This window comes from Pipistrellus kuhlii, unplaced genomic scaffold (genome assembly GCF_014108245.1).
Source record: "Pipistrellus kuhlii isolate mPipKuh1 unplaced genomic scaffold, mPipKuh1.p scaffold_m20_p_20, whole genome shotgun sequence".
NCBI classification, from domain to species: Eukaryota; Metazoa; Chordata; class Mammalia; order Chiroptera; family Vespertilionidae; genus Pipistrellus; species Pipistrellus kuhlii.
The window spans coordinates 17,605,356-17,623,028 of NW_023425516.1; the positions used below are offsets into that span (position 1 = coordinate 17,605,356).

General features: G+C 52.4%; 1 protein-coding gene across 2 annotated transcripts in view; it reads left to right on the forward strand.

The window, feature by feature from the left end:
- The window catches only part of MYO18B (myosin XVIIIB), a 157,240-nt gene that overhangs the window by 87,644 nt on the left and 51,923 nt on the right, over window positions 1-17,673 (forward strand). For both annotated transcript variants that reach the window (XM_036449438.2, XM_045585651.1), the window contains exons 33-34: window positions 3,811-3,915; window positions 8,880-9,032. In XM_036449438.2, coding sequence (XP_036305331.1) covers window positions 3,811-3,915; window positions 8,880-9,032 — 258 coding nt within the window. The remainder of the gene's footprint in view (window positions 1-3,810; window positions 3,916-8,879; window positions 9,033-17,673) is intronic.

A 17,673-nucleotide genomic window follows, 5' to 3' on the forward strand; every position in this document is an offset into this window, starting at 1 on the left:
TCATCTCCCCAAGGTCTCTGCCAAGTGCCCAGAGTGCCAGGTGACTGAGGGATGCCCTGGGTAAGGACTTAGGTGTTTCAGGAAGATCGCCTGACTACTTCCCTTGCAACTGACGTAGTTTCTCCCGTTTTACCCCAGCTCTCTGCAGACATTTCCAACAGTGCAGGAGAAAGCAATACACCCTTGAAATCTACCACCTCGAAGCCAACATTATTACTAGCTTTACATGTTCTTTCATGCCTCTCCCTCTCCCTCTCCCCCTCCCAGTCCCCTTCTCCCTCCCTCTCCCCCTGCCCCTCCCACTAGATACAGCAGAGAGCGTTTTCCCCAATGAGGGAGGTGGTTTTGGAGCCTGCTGTTCCCTGGGCAGTTTGTCCCGGGCCCCCTTCCGTGTAGTATTGGGTCGGCAACGAAGTAATTGTGGATTTTTTTAAAGAAAACCAAAGACAATTTTTTCATGGAACTAAATAACTTTATTCTGTAATGTATTGCCCATTTTGATCAATGACCTTTTGCCATATTTCAGGCAGCATCATAATCCCACGTTCAAAAAACTTCTGGTTTTTATTAGCAAAAAACTGAATCAGGTACGATTTGACATCATCATCATTATTGAAATTTTTACCATTCAAGGAGTTTTGTAAAGATCGAAACAAAAAGTAATCAGATGGTGCAAGGTCAGGACTATATGGTGGATGTGGCAAAACATCCCAACCAAGCTCCATTAATTTTTGCTGAGTGACCAAAGATGTGTGTGGCCTTGCATTGTCATGATGGAATACAACACCTTTTCGATTTGTCAATTCGGGCCGCTTTTCTTCAACTGCATTGTTTAATTTCGTTAGTTGTTCAATGTAGACATCAGAATTGATCATTCGGTTGGGTGGTAAGAGTTCAAAGTAGACAATTCCTTTGTAATCCCACCAAACTGATAACAAAACCTTCTTTTGATGAATATCAGCTTTTGATGTTGTTTGAGTTGGTTCACCTGGCCTGCTCCATGATCTTTTCCGCTTGATATTGTTGTAAACAACCCATTTTTCATCGCCAGTTATCAGTCGTTTTAAAAATGGATCATTTTCATTATGTTTCTTTAGCAAATCGCAGCTGCTAATGCGTTGCGTTAACTGTGATTCTTTCAGTTCGTGAGGAACCCATGTATCGAGTTTTTAAACATAGCCAAGTTGTTTTAAGTGATTTTCAATGCATGTATGTGATACATGAAGCTTCTCTGCAATCTCACGTGTTGTACTGTGACAGTCCGAATTGATTATTGCTTTGATTAGGGCGTCATCAACTTCAACTGGACGACCAGAGCGTTTTTCATCTTTGAGTGAAAAATCACCAGAACGAAATTTGGCAAACCAATTTTGACACTGCCGTTCTTTTAAGGCTTCATCGCCATAAACAGCACATAACTTTTTATGAGCTTGCGATGCGTTTTTCCCTTTGCGGAAATAAAAAAGCAAAATATGACGAAAATGTTCCTTTTGATTTTCCATTTTTCAACGAATGCCAAACGAAAACTACAAAACAGATCAAAAAACTTTTTTTACTGATTAACAGCTGAATAGCCAACTATCAAATAACAAAATGTGTTTTACATTTGTACTACGTCTGCAAACCTAAAAATTCAACTGAAGCCATATATGAGTGAAATCCGCAATTACTTAGTTGCCTACCCAATAAATACAGATCCGACCTCCACGTGAAGAGGCTGCCCAGCAGCTCACTGTGGGCACGCGCTCTGACTTACCAGCGAGACCCTTGTGGTTGCACACTCAGGGCGCTTCTGATTTTCTGTTGCCCCCGATTCTGAGATGGCTATCCTTATAGATGTGCTGACCGATAGGAATAGAAGGTGGATCCCGAAGGTGGAATTGCCTCGAACTTCGGGGTGCACCCCCCTGAGCAGGTGTCACCACTCCCCTCCGCCCCCACATCATGCCTGTGACTAGCACGTGGAAATACTCCACAGAACACACTCCTGAAAACTTTGCCTTGCTCGATATATAGTTTTTTGTTTTTTTATGATTTTGTACCGTTTTCAGAATTTGTTGTAGCCATTCCTGTCTTCGTTCTGAAAACAAATGTGAGCAGAATGCCTTATGTCTCTCTTAAAATAAAGTTTCGAAATGAACTTGCCTTCTACCTAAGTGACCATCGATCACTATTTTTTTCCCCCTTCATGGGTCAGGAGGCAGAAGCCCTCAGTCCCTGTCCACGTGCCCTCCGGCGAAGGTGGCGCCGTATCTGGTGCATTTCAAGAGGGCCTCCGAGCATGAGGGGTGCCCGGAGCCAGGGCCCCCGTGAGCTGGAGGAGTGACCCAGACCTTCCGGAGAGATTTATAAAGGGGGAGCGTGAGGTCAGGGAAAGGTGTTTTTCTCCCACGACAGGCGCTGACACTGCCTTCACATCTAGTGACTGCTCTGCTCAGTCTCTCTCTCCCTCGCCCTGGCAGGAAATCAATTGCTAGCAACCTGGGCAGGAATGCTAATGGCCATCTGGAGTGGCAGTGGAGCGGGGGCCAGGAGACCGATAACTAGCTGCTCTTAGCAAAAACTGACTGAAGAGTAGGCACTTCGGAGCCTCTTTCTGACTCAGTCTGTCCATCTGTGAAATGGGGCCACTGGAGGCACAGGGTTACAGAGGGAGCGTGAAGGGGTGAGGTAACGTAGATGAGAGAGGCTGGAGGGGGGAAGAGGGTGAGCAAAGCTGGTGGGGGTGTTCACTCTAGCGGGGAGCGCCTGGCCTTGCTGGGTGATTGCTGAGAAATCAGCGCCAACTGTAAGTACAGCGAGTCCCTTGTAGCCAGATGCCTTCATCAGTTCAGGCTGCTATACCAGAATGTCACAGGCATTCGCTTCTCACTGTTCTGAGGCTGGGGAGTCCAAGACCAAGGTGTCTGGTGTGGGCCCTCTTCCTGGCGTGTAGACAGCCACCTCCTCATGTTAAGTAGAGAGAGAGAGAGAGAGAGAGAGAGAGGAGAAGAAGAAGAAGAAGAAGAAGAAGAAGAAGAAGAAGAAGAAGAAGCAGCAGCAGCAGCAAGTTCTCTGGTGTGTCCCCTCTTATAAGGGCACTTATCCCATCACGGGGGGCTCCACCCTGATGATGTCATTGCAACCTAATTACCACTCAGAGCCCCACCTCCAAATGCCATTGCATTAGGGGAAGGGTTTCAACAGGTGGATTTTGGAAGGACACCAGATAATCTCAAATCCAACTACTTTTTTTTTTTTTTTCTGTATCCTACCCTGTTTCCCCGAAAATAAGACAGTGTCTTATATTAATTTTTTCTCCCAAAGTTGCACTAGGTCTTATTTTCAGGGGATGTCTTATCTTTCCATGCACTAGGTCTTATTTTCGGAGGATGTCTTATTTTCGGGGAATCACAGTAGTATATTTATATGTTAAATAAGTGAGGCTGATGCATGGTAATAGGTTGGATGCAGTGTCATGCGGAGCCTGAAAAAATCAGAGGGCCAAGACTTAGAGTTATTCAAGCTAAGGCATGGCACAGGAAGGAGACGTCTGGCAGGGAATGGGTAGGGACCTGGGGAACGGGACTTCACAGTGAATGGCAGGGGCTCCCCGTAACCGCCCAGCTCCCCCCATAGTTGTTGGGCTCCCAAGCTTTGAGGCTCCTGAGTTCCCCAACAGGGACACCTGCTCCTAGCCACCAGGGCAGCCTTTGTGGAACTGGGGGAAGGGCCTTGAACTCCACATCATCCCCTCCGCCTGGGCAGGGTCTGCCTTGTGGGACTTGTCCAGAGGGAGCTCATTTCTCCTGTGCATGCATCTGTCCACAGCTCCGCCAGCTGGAAATGCAGCTGGAGCAGGAATACGAGGAGAAGCAGATGGTCCTCCATGAGAAGCAGGATCTGGAAGGCTTGATCGGGACCCTCTGCGACCAGGTGAGGGGGAGCCGCGAGCAGACACTTGGGAGGACACGCTCCCTGCCTCGGGCCCTGTAATAGGGGGTGAGACAGATAATGGGGAGGCCAGCTGGAGGGTCTTTGGGCCTCTACCTGCTCCCACCGAGTGCCCTCTTCTCCACCAGCTCTGTCCCTGCCCCCATTCACTGGCTCCTCCTGAAGGGCCTTCCGGGGTCCACACTCAGCAGGCTTCTTGGAAGAACCCAGGAGAACAAGGAGGGGGTGCAGCCAGAGTGACAGAGGGGCCCCTGTGCTCACAGCTGGCTTCTCGTGAGAGCAAGACTCTTGCTAGAGGCAGCCAGGCTCAGAGAGGAAAAAACAAACAAAAACCATTTCCCAAAAACAGTTGGTGGCCCCTGGGTTTCCATTCCTGATCTCCCTGCCTTCTCTCCCTCCTCGTTCCCTCTCTCCCCCAGAGGAAACCGTTGACTTGAGGTCGGGGCGTGAATTCCTCTGCATGTATGTTTACACTTTGACCACGTGTAGCACATACAAGTCTACTCTGTACCCCTCCGTATACTCTGTTTCCAGATTAGGCTGTGATCATCCATGTAGCTCTAATGCCACCATTTTAACTGCTGCACAGTAAATGCATTTTTAAATTCTCTTCTTCTGTCGGTGAATATTCAGTCGTTGCCACTCTTAGACACACACTTGCAATACGTATTCTTATATACGCACACAGGGACAGGTGTCGCCAGGGTGTGGAGCTGGAAGGGGAATTGCTGGCTCCTAGGACGGTCTCATTTTGGAATTATTAGATGTCGCCCAAATGGCTCCCCACTGTGACTGTGACAGTCGACACTGTCACTGAGCAGGATTTTTTAAATGTTTGCTTCCCCACATCTCCACTGACACGTGGCCCTGCCAGAAATTTTTAAAGTGTTTGCCAGCCCCTGAGTGTTCATTGTGCTGCTGCTCCCCTCGCCCCACCGCCAGTGAGGTTGTGTGTTCTTCACGTTTGTTATGGTCTTGCCTGTTCAGTCTTTTGGCTTTTTTCTGTCGGTCCTTCTTGATCCTTATAGTCCATTTTTGTTTACATATGTTGCAATTATCTCCTACTCTATGGGAAATCATTGCACTTTATGATACCCTTCACGTAATAAAAAGTGTTATTTATTTTAAATGTTTTCACTGATTTTTTATTTTTATTTTTTAAAATATATTTTATTGATTTTGTACAGAGAGGAAGGGAGAGAGATAGAGAGTCAGAAACATCGATGAGAGAGAGTTATCCATCAGCTGCTTCTTGCACACCCCCTACTGGGGATATGCCCACAACCAAGGTACATGCCCTTGACCGGAATCGAACCCGGGTCCCTTCAGTCCCCAAGCCGACACTCTATCCATTGAGCCAAACCGGTCTCGGCTGATTTTTTATTTTTTATTTATTTTATTTTATTTTATTTTTTTAGAGAGAGAGGAAGGGAAAAGGAGAGAGAGAGAAACATTGATTGGTTGCCTCCCATATGCACCTGGGCATGTGCCCTGACTGGGATTAATTCAATTTTAGTCTCTAACTTTTCATGGGACAAGGTAATTTACTTACATTTCTTGCAATGACTGACATATTTGAATTTATTTCTGTTCTCTTCTTTTGTGTTTAGTATTTGTTGGTTCATGTGTCTCCCCACTCCCCCTTTTCTTTTTCCTTTTTCTTTTTGCTTGACTCTTTTCCTGCTTTTGGATAGATTGATCGTGTCGTTATTCTGTGATCACTTTTACTCACTGCTGGTGCCGAAGCTACAAATCATATTTCTATTCTTGTGGTATCACCGCACATTCTAAGATAAGCACTTCTTTGTAATTTGCCCTAACATACTTTATTTAATTCTCACAACGATGCTGTGGGGTAGGTAGTATTAGTTTCTACACATAAACGAAAGAAGTGAAGCTCAGAAGTAAAGCACATTGCCGGGGATCGCATAGCTTGTCAGTGGCCTGTGTGGATTTGAAATGACGTGCCTATTATTTGAAAGCCCGAATTTTTAAAAAATATATATATTTTATTGATTTTTTTTTTTTTTTTTTTTTTTTTTTTTTTTTTTACAGAGAGGAAGGAAGAGGGATAGAGAGTTAGAAACATCGATGAGAGAGAAACATGTATCAGCTGCCTCCTGCACACCTCCTACTGGGGATGTGCCCCCAACCAAGGTACTTGCCCTTGACTGGAATCGAACGTGGGACCCTTCAGTCCGCAGGCTGACGCTCTATCCACTGAGCCAAACCGGTTAGGGCGAAAGAACATACTATTGCTTCAAAACGATTAAGATCCAGTTAACTAGAATCATCCTTTTGTGGCCCATCATTTTTCATATTATCATAAGTCAGCCCATTTCTGCCGTTCATATGCTGTGCAACCATCAGCAGCTCACCTTCTCTGGCCAAACCTCAGTTTCCCCGTCTGTAAAGAGGCTTGGTTATCCCTGACCGCCGTCCCAGATCCCGTTGTTCCCGCGCTCAGAGACTTCTCTGACCACAGACATTTAGCAACTGCCCGCACCAGGCTGCCTCTAATATTAATGGCGAAGCAATCGAGGCTTGACCGCTGCTTCCCACAACAGCACCGAACATTATTTAGATTTATTGGTTAATTATTCACCAGTTTTATCTAAATTTGAATCTTTGTGCTGTAAAATGTGGACTTGCAGAGTGACATTCATTTCCCATTAACCTAATGAGGCCCTCCCTCCGCCCTCCCGTCCTGTAGCCATTCATTACGGAGGGGAGGAGGCCTCGGTCTGAGATTCTGCTGTGAATTTCGTTTCCAACGATCCCCCTGGAGAGGAGATGGTGGCGGCGCTGTCAGGGTGGTTCTGGCAGAGAAGAGGGTAGAATCTGAGCCATCCCTCCTGCACGGTCAGTGCCAGTATCCGGGGGGGAGGGGTACCTAATGCCAACCTGCTCCACGAGAGCATTAAAGGCACTTTAGGATGTGTGCCGAACAAGAACAGACACAAAAACAAGACAGGTGCGAGGCACGCTGCTTGGATGCAGTCATGGTATAGGTCCTGGGCTCAAGTGAATAAATTGGGATCTGGGTTCCAGTAGGCACTGTGGTGCAGTGGTTAGAGGCCTGCATTTGGATGCCGGATGCCCGGGTTCAGAGCCCTGCCCAGCTAGGGCATGGCCTTGGGCAGATTACCTGCCCACTCCATGCCAGTCCTGTCAGCTGTAACTCCGTTTCCTACCCTGCGCCCATTTTCAGACCTTCATGCTAATCACCCAGAACAGAATGTTCAAGCCTGTTTCTCAGGCCCCGTCTGTGCTCTCTCAGAGCCTTTCACATGCAGGGCCTGCCCTGCGTCTCGCCGAGCTGTCCCATACATCTAAGACTCTTCCCGATCCCATCCCAGCCTGGGCGGGACCATGCTCCGCAGCTTCCATGACTCATTTCCCCCAGTGGGAAGAGCGAAGCATACCCCCTCATCGTATAGTTTACGAAAAGGACCTCTTTGCAGCCAGCAAAGGTGGGTTCATACCCTAACTCTGCCACCTATTGCCAGCTGCGCGATCTTGGGCAAACTCCGTAAGCTTTGGTTTCTTCACCTGAGAAATGGGGACGATGTCACTGCACAGCTCAGAGACTCACTCGGATGATGAGATGTGCTGACATCCGTACAGTGTTTAGAACCGTGTCTGACAGTCATCCCTCTGTGTCTGTAAGCTATTATCACTTTTATAAAGCCAATCATAATAATAATGTCTATTGTTAAGAGATTGTCACAGGAGTTCGACGTAATGACAGGTGACAGAGGCCTGGCAAAATGCCCAGGCCTCAGCTCGGCTCAGCAGGTGAGGATACAAATATACGTGTATAATAACGCCTATTATGTATCTCGCATTATACAGGGTGTCCCAAAACATGTGTACACACTAACAGCTGACAGCACAATTTTGAAAGTGAAATGCATTTCAATAACCACTGCCTTTATAATTATTCGAAGTGTGTGTGTGTGTGTGTACATATTTTGGGGGAACACCCTATATCTATCTATAATCTCCAGCGTTTATAATGTAAAGCAATCCATCTGGGAACAAAGAACCGACTCATTTTTCAAAGCATTGGAAGCTGGTGGCAGGGAAGGAATAGCGCAGAGTCTGAAGGAGTGCATTCCCGGCCATCATCCCTTCTTTTAGAAAGACAAGCCCGTCACCCCCTCTTTTCTTAAAGCCCTCGGCAGAGCACACACAGTGCCTTCCGACCCGTCATCACGTCGGATTTCTATCTTACCTCAACGCGGAGGGCAGGGGTGTTGTTTAACCTCCCCTTTGGCAGATAAGGACTCTCAGGTCAGAGCGGTGACCTAGCGCAGCCACAGTTCAATCCCACCTTCGTTCTAGAGCCGCCGGGCCATTGTGAGCATCGCAGGAAGTTCCTGTGCTTGGCTCAGAGACCCAGGTACCCGGATGTGGGGAGACTGAGCCCCGGGGCTGCGGCATCGGGGCCCCGTTTTCTGTGATATTCCCGCTGGTCCCCTGAAGAGAAGGGCACTGTGTTTTCAGGGGAGACCGTGGTCTGGGGGGTGGGTTTACGTTGAGCCCCGCGTCATCTGTCTCCCTTGGTTTGTCTGTCTTAGTGTTGTCTGGGGCAGTTGTCACCCCCTGGTGCCGGGGTCAGCGTGCGGCTTCGGGGTTCTGAGGAAGGAATACACTCACCTCTAGAAAGTGGCCTTCTCAGCATGTCCTTCACTGGCCACCGGGACCAGCTCAGGGGACAGAAGGGCTGGTTTAGAGCTTTGAAAGCTGCGTAGCTATGTTAATCCTATTTACTGGCGTGTAACATGCATGCAGAGAAGTACCCCGTGTCCCATCCATGCAGCTCAACATGTTTCCATGAATTCATGAAGGCAGCACCCAGATCCATGACACTGAGAGCGTGGACCCTGGCCACCTGAGGGCTTTGCCATCTCAGCTCATGAGTGCCTTGCCTTGGCTTCCAGATCGGCCATCGGGACTTTGACGTGGAGAAGCGCCTGCGGAGGGACCTCAGGAGGACTCACGCGCTGCTGTCCGATGTGCAGGTCCTCCTGGGGACCATGGAGGACGGCAAGGCGTCCGTCAGCAAGGAGGAGCTGGACAAAGTGCACAGCCAGGTGGGTGCCCTCCCTGGGGAGTGGCGCTCCCTCCAGGTGTGTGTGTGGCCGTGGCGCTGACCTTACATGGGGGACATCCCCAGACATTCTCAGGGCTGGCGGGTCCCATGGAGGTGGCACATGAGGAAGAGGGGTTTGTCAATGGCTGAGGCACAGGCATGCCTGAGTGCCGGCCTGTGTTTGTACGCAGGTGGGGCTGGGTGTTTGTACGTACGTGGGTGCATCCCCGCATTGACTGTGGGGGCTGGGTAGGAAACTGATAGCAATAGCATTAATAATGCGAAGCCTATTACAAGCAACAACAATAACAAATAACAGCTATTTGACTGCCTATTGGAATGCCACAGACAGTGATGGCAAGATGACGCTGATCGCCGCTGCTACCTGCATAGGATGTCGCACTGAGTCCTCAGTCACATAGTCATAAAGTGGCAAAGCCAGGGTTTGAACCCAGGTCTTCAGGCCCCGCCGTCCCCGGCTGCCTCAGACGAGGCCTGGAGCAGCGGTGAGGGCCAGTAGGAGGTGAGGCCAGGCTGGCGTGGAGGAGCGCGGGACGCGAGCTGGTGCGGTGGGTGCCGGGTGCAGACAGTGAGGGCCAGGTGGCAGGCGTTGAGAGGTGTCCGTGGGTCAGATCCCATGTCCTTGTCCTCTGTAGGACCCAACCCAGGGCTCTCCACGGCGTCTAGCTGTCATGCCGGCCTTGTCTCCTCTGGCCTGGAACCGTTTGTCAGTCTTAACTTGTTTTCCGTGACCTTGATAGTTTTGAGGCGTCGTGGCCAGGTGTCCTGTAGACCGTCCTCCAAGTTGGGTTTGTCGGATGTTTTGCTCCTCACCACACCGGGTTTATGGGGTTTGGAAAGCACACCCCGGATGTGCAGGCCTGTGAAACCAGAAGACACACGGGTACAGGCCCTCCTCTCCTGACGATCCTGTGATTCTTAGCAGTTTCCTTCATCAGCGCACCCTCTCCCGGGGCTTGTCCGGGCGTTCCTGGTTTTAGTCGGTGACCTGGGCAAGCCCTCAGCCCCAGGACAACCAGGACAGGCGGCCAACCAGGTGGGTGGCACAGCCTGAGCCTCTGGGTGGGCAGAGATGTCCATGCTCTCAGCCAGGAGCCAGGCATCCAGGGCCGGTGCCAGCCCGCGCAGCGGGGCCATGTCCTCTGCCTGTCTCCCTCCGGATATTCCCGGCGCCACACGTGTGAGCCGGCCCCTCCCCACAGGTGAGAGTTCTTGAAAGGAACCAGGGTTGTTTCTTTCCTTTTTTCTTTAATATTCGCGAGAAATCTCCCTCTGCGGGGTAAAACTGTGTGTTTTTGCAAACTAGTGGTATTTAATGAAGGCGCCTTGAGCTGAATCAAAGAGCTCCATTCTTCCGAGAGGCCTTCCTCCCCGTCTCTGCATCCGGCTCCGATCAAAGGGAATCCACAGCCCTGGCTTCCCGTCGCTGTTGTCATGGAAATGGTTATACGGATGGCATCGCGTGGACCACAGGTCAGGGTACGGTTGCTTTGTCTCCCAGCGCACGCGTCCCGGATGCCAGAGTCGGAGCTAATCAAATAAAGCCGTGATGACATTGGGCGCTGCTGCGTCTCCCCGCCGATGAATGGTATTTGTCCTTTACCTGAAGGCTCCGGGGACGAGGCAGGGAGGGCCGGCAGGAGGGGGAAGAGAGGGGGAGGATGCCGAGTTTGCCGCCGGCTGCATCTTCAGTGCTGGGCGTGGTGCTGAATCCTTTCATTCATCCATTCTCCAGGCCCTACTGTGTGTTCTCAAGGCCCTACTGTGTGTCAGACGAGGTGGTCGATCTAGTACATAACGGTGAATAAGACAGGCACGGAAGGTCCTGGAGACAGAGCGTTTTTTTTGTTGTTGTTGTTGTTGTGTTTTGTTTTTTTTTAATATATTTTATTGATTTTTAACAGAGAGAAAGGGAGAGAGATAGAGAGCTAGAAACGTCGATGAGAGAGAAACATCGACCAGCTGCCTCCTGCACACCCCACACCGGGGATGTGCCTGCAACAATGTACATGCCCTTGATCAGAATCGAACCTGGGACCCCCCCAGTCCGCAGACCGACGCTCTATCCACTGAGCCAAACCGGCTTCGGCAGAGCGTCTTCACTCTGCCCATAGGGCCAGGATGCCCAGGTCCCATCTAGAATCCTGGAAATATTACTTGGCTCTTTATGCCCAGTTTTCCCCCCACCGGGAGCCTGGCTCTGTCCCAGTTAATAACTGAGGTTTAAGACCCTGGTGATGAGACACGGAGGCCTCCTGGAGGGAGGCAGAAAAAAACATGCCTCTTTGGGTTCGAATCCTGCCGCCGCCGCTGCCTAACGCGCTGTGTTATTTGGGGCAAATCACTCTGCCTTTCAGAGCCTCCTAAAGAGGGGGTGCCCTGGTCAGTTTGACACAGCAGATAGAGCGTCGACCTGGGGACTGAAGGATCGTGGGTTCGATTCTGGTCAAGGGCACATGCCCAGGCTGCACAATCGATCCCAAGTAGGGGCATGCGGGAGGCAGCCGATCAATGATTCTTTCTCGTCATTCATGTTTCTCGCTCTCTCTCCCTCTCCCTTCCTCTCTGAAGTCGGTAAAAACATATTTTTCTTTTTTTTTTCTTTTTTTTAAAAAAGGGGGGTGATGTTCCTGACATCTTATGCTGATAGAAAGGACCCCAGACCACGGATTTGAAACAGTTCTCTCAGTTGAAAACTACCTTCACGTCCAGCGCTCCCGGCTGGCTCCCCGTCCCTCACTGATGTCTGTCTGGCACACGCTTTTACGAGACCTCCTGAAGCAGGCAGACGGGGCCACGTGCTGGGTTATCTCATGGCACCTGTTCTTCAGGAGCCGATTGCCGATTAATTCCCATGACATGTTTCCACTGGAAACAAACTAATCTGGAGACAGGAGCGGTTCCAACAACCACGACGCGTAATTGAGATAATCGCTGCGCAGAAGCAGCATCTGCGCGGAGCAGATGCAGCACCTGGCTGCGCGGGGCGGCGCTGTCTGCTCCGGGGCAGCGGTTGCTTTAAAAAAAAAAAAAAAAAAAAAAATCGATTCCTGCCCCTGACCTTTGTCTCCTCCCCAAGGGAAAAGTGTTATTTGATTTTCGGAAAAATAGAAAGGAGTTTGTGCCAGGGACTGTGGTCAGCCCTTCCTGCTGGGAACAAAGCTGCCGCCGAGTCTGAGTCGCCGGACCTCCTAAATAGCTCCTGAGTCCATTCCTCCTTCTCCCCGCTAGTCACGCACCACCTGTGTCTCTCGGACCCTGCCGGCCTCTGGGCCTGTCCGTGCCATCTTCCCGACACCTGGTCTTTGGGGGCAGAATTTTAAAGCGTAAATACAGTCTGGGCTCTTTGTGCTGAAGATGCCGCCAGTGGCCCCAGAACACAGCCCTGCGGATGGATACAGACAGGCCTGTCAGGATGCACAGCTAGCGCCTACCCTCCGGGGACCCCCGACCAGCGCCGAGAACAGCCGATCTCTGCCCTCGCCTGGGCTCTTGCTTCTTCCCTCTGAAACCTCTTCGCCTCATGGACCGTTAGCCTCTGAACTTGGGTCTGGGCATCGTCCCTGGGGGCCACCTCTGACCCCCCAGAGGCGGCGTGAGGGCCCCACCTCTCCTCTCGCGACCTCCTGGGTTTACCCCCGGGATAGAGCATGCCGTTCCAACCACCACCCAGGACCGCCGGCGCACTGCCTGTGGGCCCGCTGCCGCTGCCTCTGGGCTCTCATGGCCCCTCTGGAAGCCCCGAGGGGTCCCACAGGCCCTCCGAGGGGGGTTCCCGCTCAGCTCCAGTGTCCCGGCAGGTGGGCCCAGTCGGCCGGTGAGCTCCCAGGGTGCTCAGGCTCCAGTCCGAGGGCCCCCCCTGCATCCATGCAGGGAAGACTGATAACCCTGACTCATCCCGGCGCCTTTAATGGAGACATCAGTCAGCAGGCGTCACCCCTGCTTCCGGGAGACACTGGAAATAATGAGTGAGCTTCGCAGCGATGGCCCCGATGGCGGCCTCCGTGCCAGCGAGCCTCAGAGCCCTCCTCTCAGCCGGGACCGCGGGACAGGCAGTCGGTGTCCTATTTGACACCACCCCCCCTCCCCATTTTTTTTTTTTTTTTTTTAAAGATTAGGTGGAGTGGATTGATTCAATATTAACATAACCTCCTGTCAGAGGAGATAGAGACCAAATTGCAATTGGTTAAAACACGGTTATCGCGGGCCGCTCACCCCGCAAATATTGACTCTTCCAGCGCTGTGGTGCTTGGAGGAGATGCGGGAGGAAAAGGCTGGTCTCATCAGAGGCCCTGCAGGACCTGTGACTGTCGAGCTGCGGAGAGCCCGCCCCCTGCACAGCCCAGCCATTCGCCTGGGTCATGCTAACATCATAGCAATGATCCTGGTGGGGCAGCCGGCCCAGGCGACCTCTTGGCTGTCACGGCCTCATTTTATCTCCCAAACCCACCGGAAGGCAGTAGGTCCCATGCGTAGGGGCCTTTCCCTTTGGGGTCCGAGTGCAGGAGTATGTGTGCATACAGCAAGCGCTCAATGGCTGGATGAGTCAGGTCCAATGAGATGGGCGGTGGCTCCCCGTACGAAGCAGCTGGGATCCGGCCCATTTTGTGCAGGAAGTTCAGGGTGTGGGAAACATCCCAGACACAGAATATGGGGGGAAGTGGGATTAAGAAAACATAATTCATTTTGAATTTCAAACTGACGAGAAGTTGCAGTAGTCAAAGGATTCTTAACACCAGAGACCTATCCTGGGGAGCAGCCAGGGAGCAGCCAGGCAGCGAGCGGACAGCTTCCTTAGAGCGGGTATAGGGTTCGAGTGGGCAGCTCGGGGCAGTGGGAGCTCAGGCTGCAGACCAGATGGGTTAGTGATGCACCAAGATGACCTCTTGGCCTCGCCCCCCCCTCCCCCCCCAGGGCACGCCTGTGGAGTCCTTACCTTGCTGGGGGAAAGGTGAACAAGATCCAGGTGGCCCCCAGGAGCCCGCCATCTAGTGGGCAAACGGACACGGAGGCGCTCAGATCCTGTGCTATTTAAGGGAACACTGGGGAGCTGGAATATAACTGGGGGGTATAAATGGGGTGGGGGCAAGGACGGCTTTTTAATTTTATCCTGCTTTTGTAAGTGTGGGGCTTTTCCTTCTCTGGAGAGCATCAGTGAACCCCAAATCCGTCATCACCAGAGCAGAAATCGGGAAGGAAGTTTTTGAAGTCTGTTCAGTCATGTAGCACCTGAGCAGTCCTTAGGTCCTGAGATGCAAAATCAGGTCGGACCCTGAGTCCCTCAGAGGAAGACTTAACACAAGGGGAGGGGCCTGCTTTACCGGAAGGTGGGAAGCGCAGGCCATAGGGCCTCTAAGAAACAGCCGTGGATGTAAGGGGGATATCAGTTCAGGTCCCGGCTCCACTCACCAATCGTCAGCTGTGTGACCAGGACACGTTAACTCACCTCTCTGGTCTCCAGTTTCCTCGCCTATAAAATAGGGATGAAAATATGCATTTCCCAGTCGTTGCATGCTGCGAATTAACAAGTATTATACATGATAAGCATTAATAGAGTAGTTGGCGATCATTCCGCTGCTAATGAGGGTTATGATCACGCTGAAGAAGGCAGAAACAATAAATACCCAGAAAGCATTTGGATGCATCCACAAACGCTGGCCCTCTATCTAGCACGGCAGGAGGAAGATTACGGAGCGCCCGGCATATGCCCAAAGCGCCAAGGACCGAGGACACGCCGAGAAGCCGCCATATGGTCTTGGGAAATTTCCCTCCGGAGCCCCTGTCACCCCACCTCCGAGCCAGACAGGCCCGTGGCGGGCTCGGCCTGACATTTGTAATACGTTTGCATCGAAGAAATGTGTTGGCTCGCGGGGCTGTCTTTAGTCTGAGACGTTGGCAGGGCCTTGCGGGGACAGCCTTGCTGCTGAAGGTTACTGCTTACCCCGCGCCTCCTGATGGGAAGTCAAGGTCTGGAGTATGTTGCCCTGAGCCCGCCAGACGCCCCGTTTCTGAGAACACTTCCTCGCGGTCCTTTTAAATCCCCTGAGTTGTCCAGCCAGACCCAGTGATCCCGGTTCTAACCACTCTGCTGACGTACCAAGCTTCTCCTCTCCCCACCTCCTCCCATATGTCTGGCCGGCTCAGCTCCGGCTTAATAAGTTCAGAGCAAACGTTGTGCCCAGGTAGTTAGCGCCGGCAGATGGCCTCGCACTGGGAGGCGGTGGATGTGGATGTGACGGGAATCTCAATGGCCCTCCCGCCGAACGGAAGGACGTGGGTGTTGGGGAGAGTGAGCCCGAGGTGAGGCCGGCAACAGAGCGAGACTTGCATGCAGAGGGACCTGCGAGGTGGCCTGGAAATAATTTGGATCCTCATTGGCTTGGATCTGACCTTGAGCCAAGTCCCTTCCCGGCTGCAGCCTCCTCCTTTGTAACACGATGAGGGCTGACGCCTGCCTCGCAGGGCTGTTGTGGGCAATGGCGATAACAAACATCAAGGGCCCACACAGCGCCTGATGCAGTCCGTGCTGAAGAAATCTGGTTTCTCCCACTTTCCCCCATTCAACAATTGGCAAGGAAGGATAGGTACCCCCCATTGAAGAAATCTGGTTTCTCCCACTTTCCCCCATTCAACAATTGGCAAGGAAGGATAGGTACCCCCCATTGGGGGGGGGGGATCCATACTCAGAATGGTAAACAATAAATGAGTGTTGTTCTCTCATGGGGTTTTGGTGAAGGTACTTGGACCTGACTTTTAGCAGAACAGCATCAGCAAACACTACCACCAGCAGGTTGGAGTGTTTCCTGTGTGGCTGTCACCGTGTGTGTATGCCTCCTCTGGCTTGCTCAGTCGCCCTGTGACAGCAGCCCAGCTCACATTGGCTCCAGCAGAAAAAGACAAGTTAATGGCCAAACTATCTGAAAAGTTCTGAGGCCAAGACCGCCTTCAGGCTTGGCCTGATCCAGGCGCTCCAATCATGCCATCGACAATGCGTCTCCTGACTCAGCAACCTCGATGTCACCGGGTGTTCTTAGGCAGTCTCTTCCTTCGTGGTGGGGAGGGAGCCCCAGGCTCTTGGCCGACTTGTTGCATCAGAAAGAGCCGGCCTTGTTCCCACAGTCCCAGCCACACTGTGATCCTGCAGCCGTCCAGCGGGGCCGACGGGGAGGTGGCGCTCTGACTGGCCGAGGCAGAGCCAGATGCATCTCCTCGGGGCTAGAGATGAGAAGGTCCGCCCCAACAGACCCACTTGCTGCAGGGAACATGCTGCTGCTGTCAAAGCAAGGGGGAGCGGCCGCCGTGTGGCCAGCCCCCGGCTTTCCCCTGCAGAGCACATATGGTGGGCACACATGTAGCAGCGCTCAGAGGGGAGCGTAGTGGCCGGACCGCCCGGGTTCATGTGCCAGCTCTGCCGCCTGGTTCTCGTGTGACCTTCATGAAGTCAGTTGTCCTCTCTGTGCCTCGGTTCCCTCGCTGCCCCTGCAGGGGTGGCTCCCGCCCCCACCTCAGCACGTTGTCCTGGCGGTGAAGTGAGTTGTTGGTGAAAAGTGGCGTGCCCTCTGCCCTCTGCCGCACCCGGACCTCCTCCCCGGGGACGGCTTTCGGGGCTGTGGCGGGCAGGCTCCCGCCGCCACCGCCGCCTCTGATGTCAGCTCCGCATAACTCGCCACCCGACTTCATAAAAACGTCCGTCAGACAGCCTCGCCACGGACATAATGTGCAGTGAGTTATTCTCACGCCAGGTCATCCATAACGGAAATCAGCCCCAGACGACCCCGTATTTCTTCCCGCTCCCCAACGTGTCATAAATTGAACGTTTTTAAAGCTGGGCATTAAGATGACTGGTTGCCAGCAGCCTGGAGCCCGCCCGCTGGAGGCCTGGGCCTGGGCAGTTCCTGGTCGTGCCCATCCGGGACCTACAACAGTCTGGGCCTGCCTGCCTGTGCCCCTTGGTGCCCCTCCCTCCATTCCAGTCTGCCAGGTGGCTCAGACTCACCCCTCCAGATCTGGGCCCGGTAGCTGGGCCTCTCCCCCGGCCAACTCACCTCCTAAGTGGTGTTAAACAGCCCTGCTCGGCCCGATAAGAGGGTGGGAGGGATGAGTAATAGCGGCCACCACCACCGATGCTTTATCCATGTTTTCTCGGGGCCAGGCGCTATGCTAAGCACATTCTTGTTTTTACTCATGTATCCTGCAGAGATCCTACGATCCACCCTCCCCATTGTACAGATGGGGAAACTGAGGCACGGCCAGGGGTAAATGACTGGCTGGGAGAGGCCATTCTGGCTCCGGTGCCCGAGCTCTGATTTCCACACACACAGGGTAGAATCTGGCACGTGGCAAAGGGCCACACACGCTGGTCCTTCCTCTTCCCTGTGGTCTGAGCTTGTTCATCTCTGTGATCCTGTGTGTTTCCTGAGGCCCCCACACTGATCCAAGCTCCGAGTTCTTTCCGTTCTCTCCGATCTCTCCGCCTCTCACTGCACACGCCCGCAGCCTGATTCCTGGTGGCTTCCGTGAGCCACGGAGAGTTTGCTCTGCCATTGAGTTCTGTGTTGTAATCCATCCTACCCGCATGGTGGTACTTTGCAGAGAAGGGTGGTGGGGCCCAGCAGTTAAGA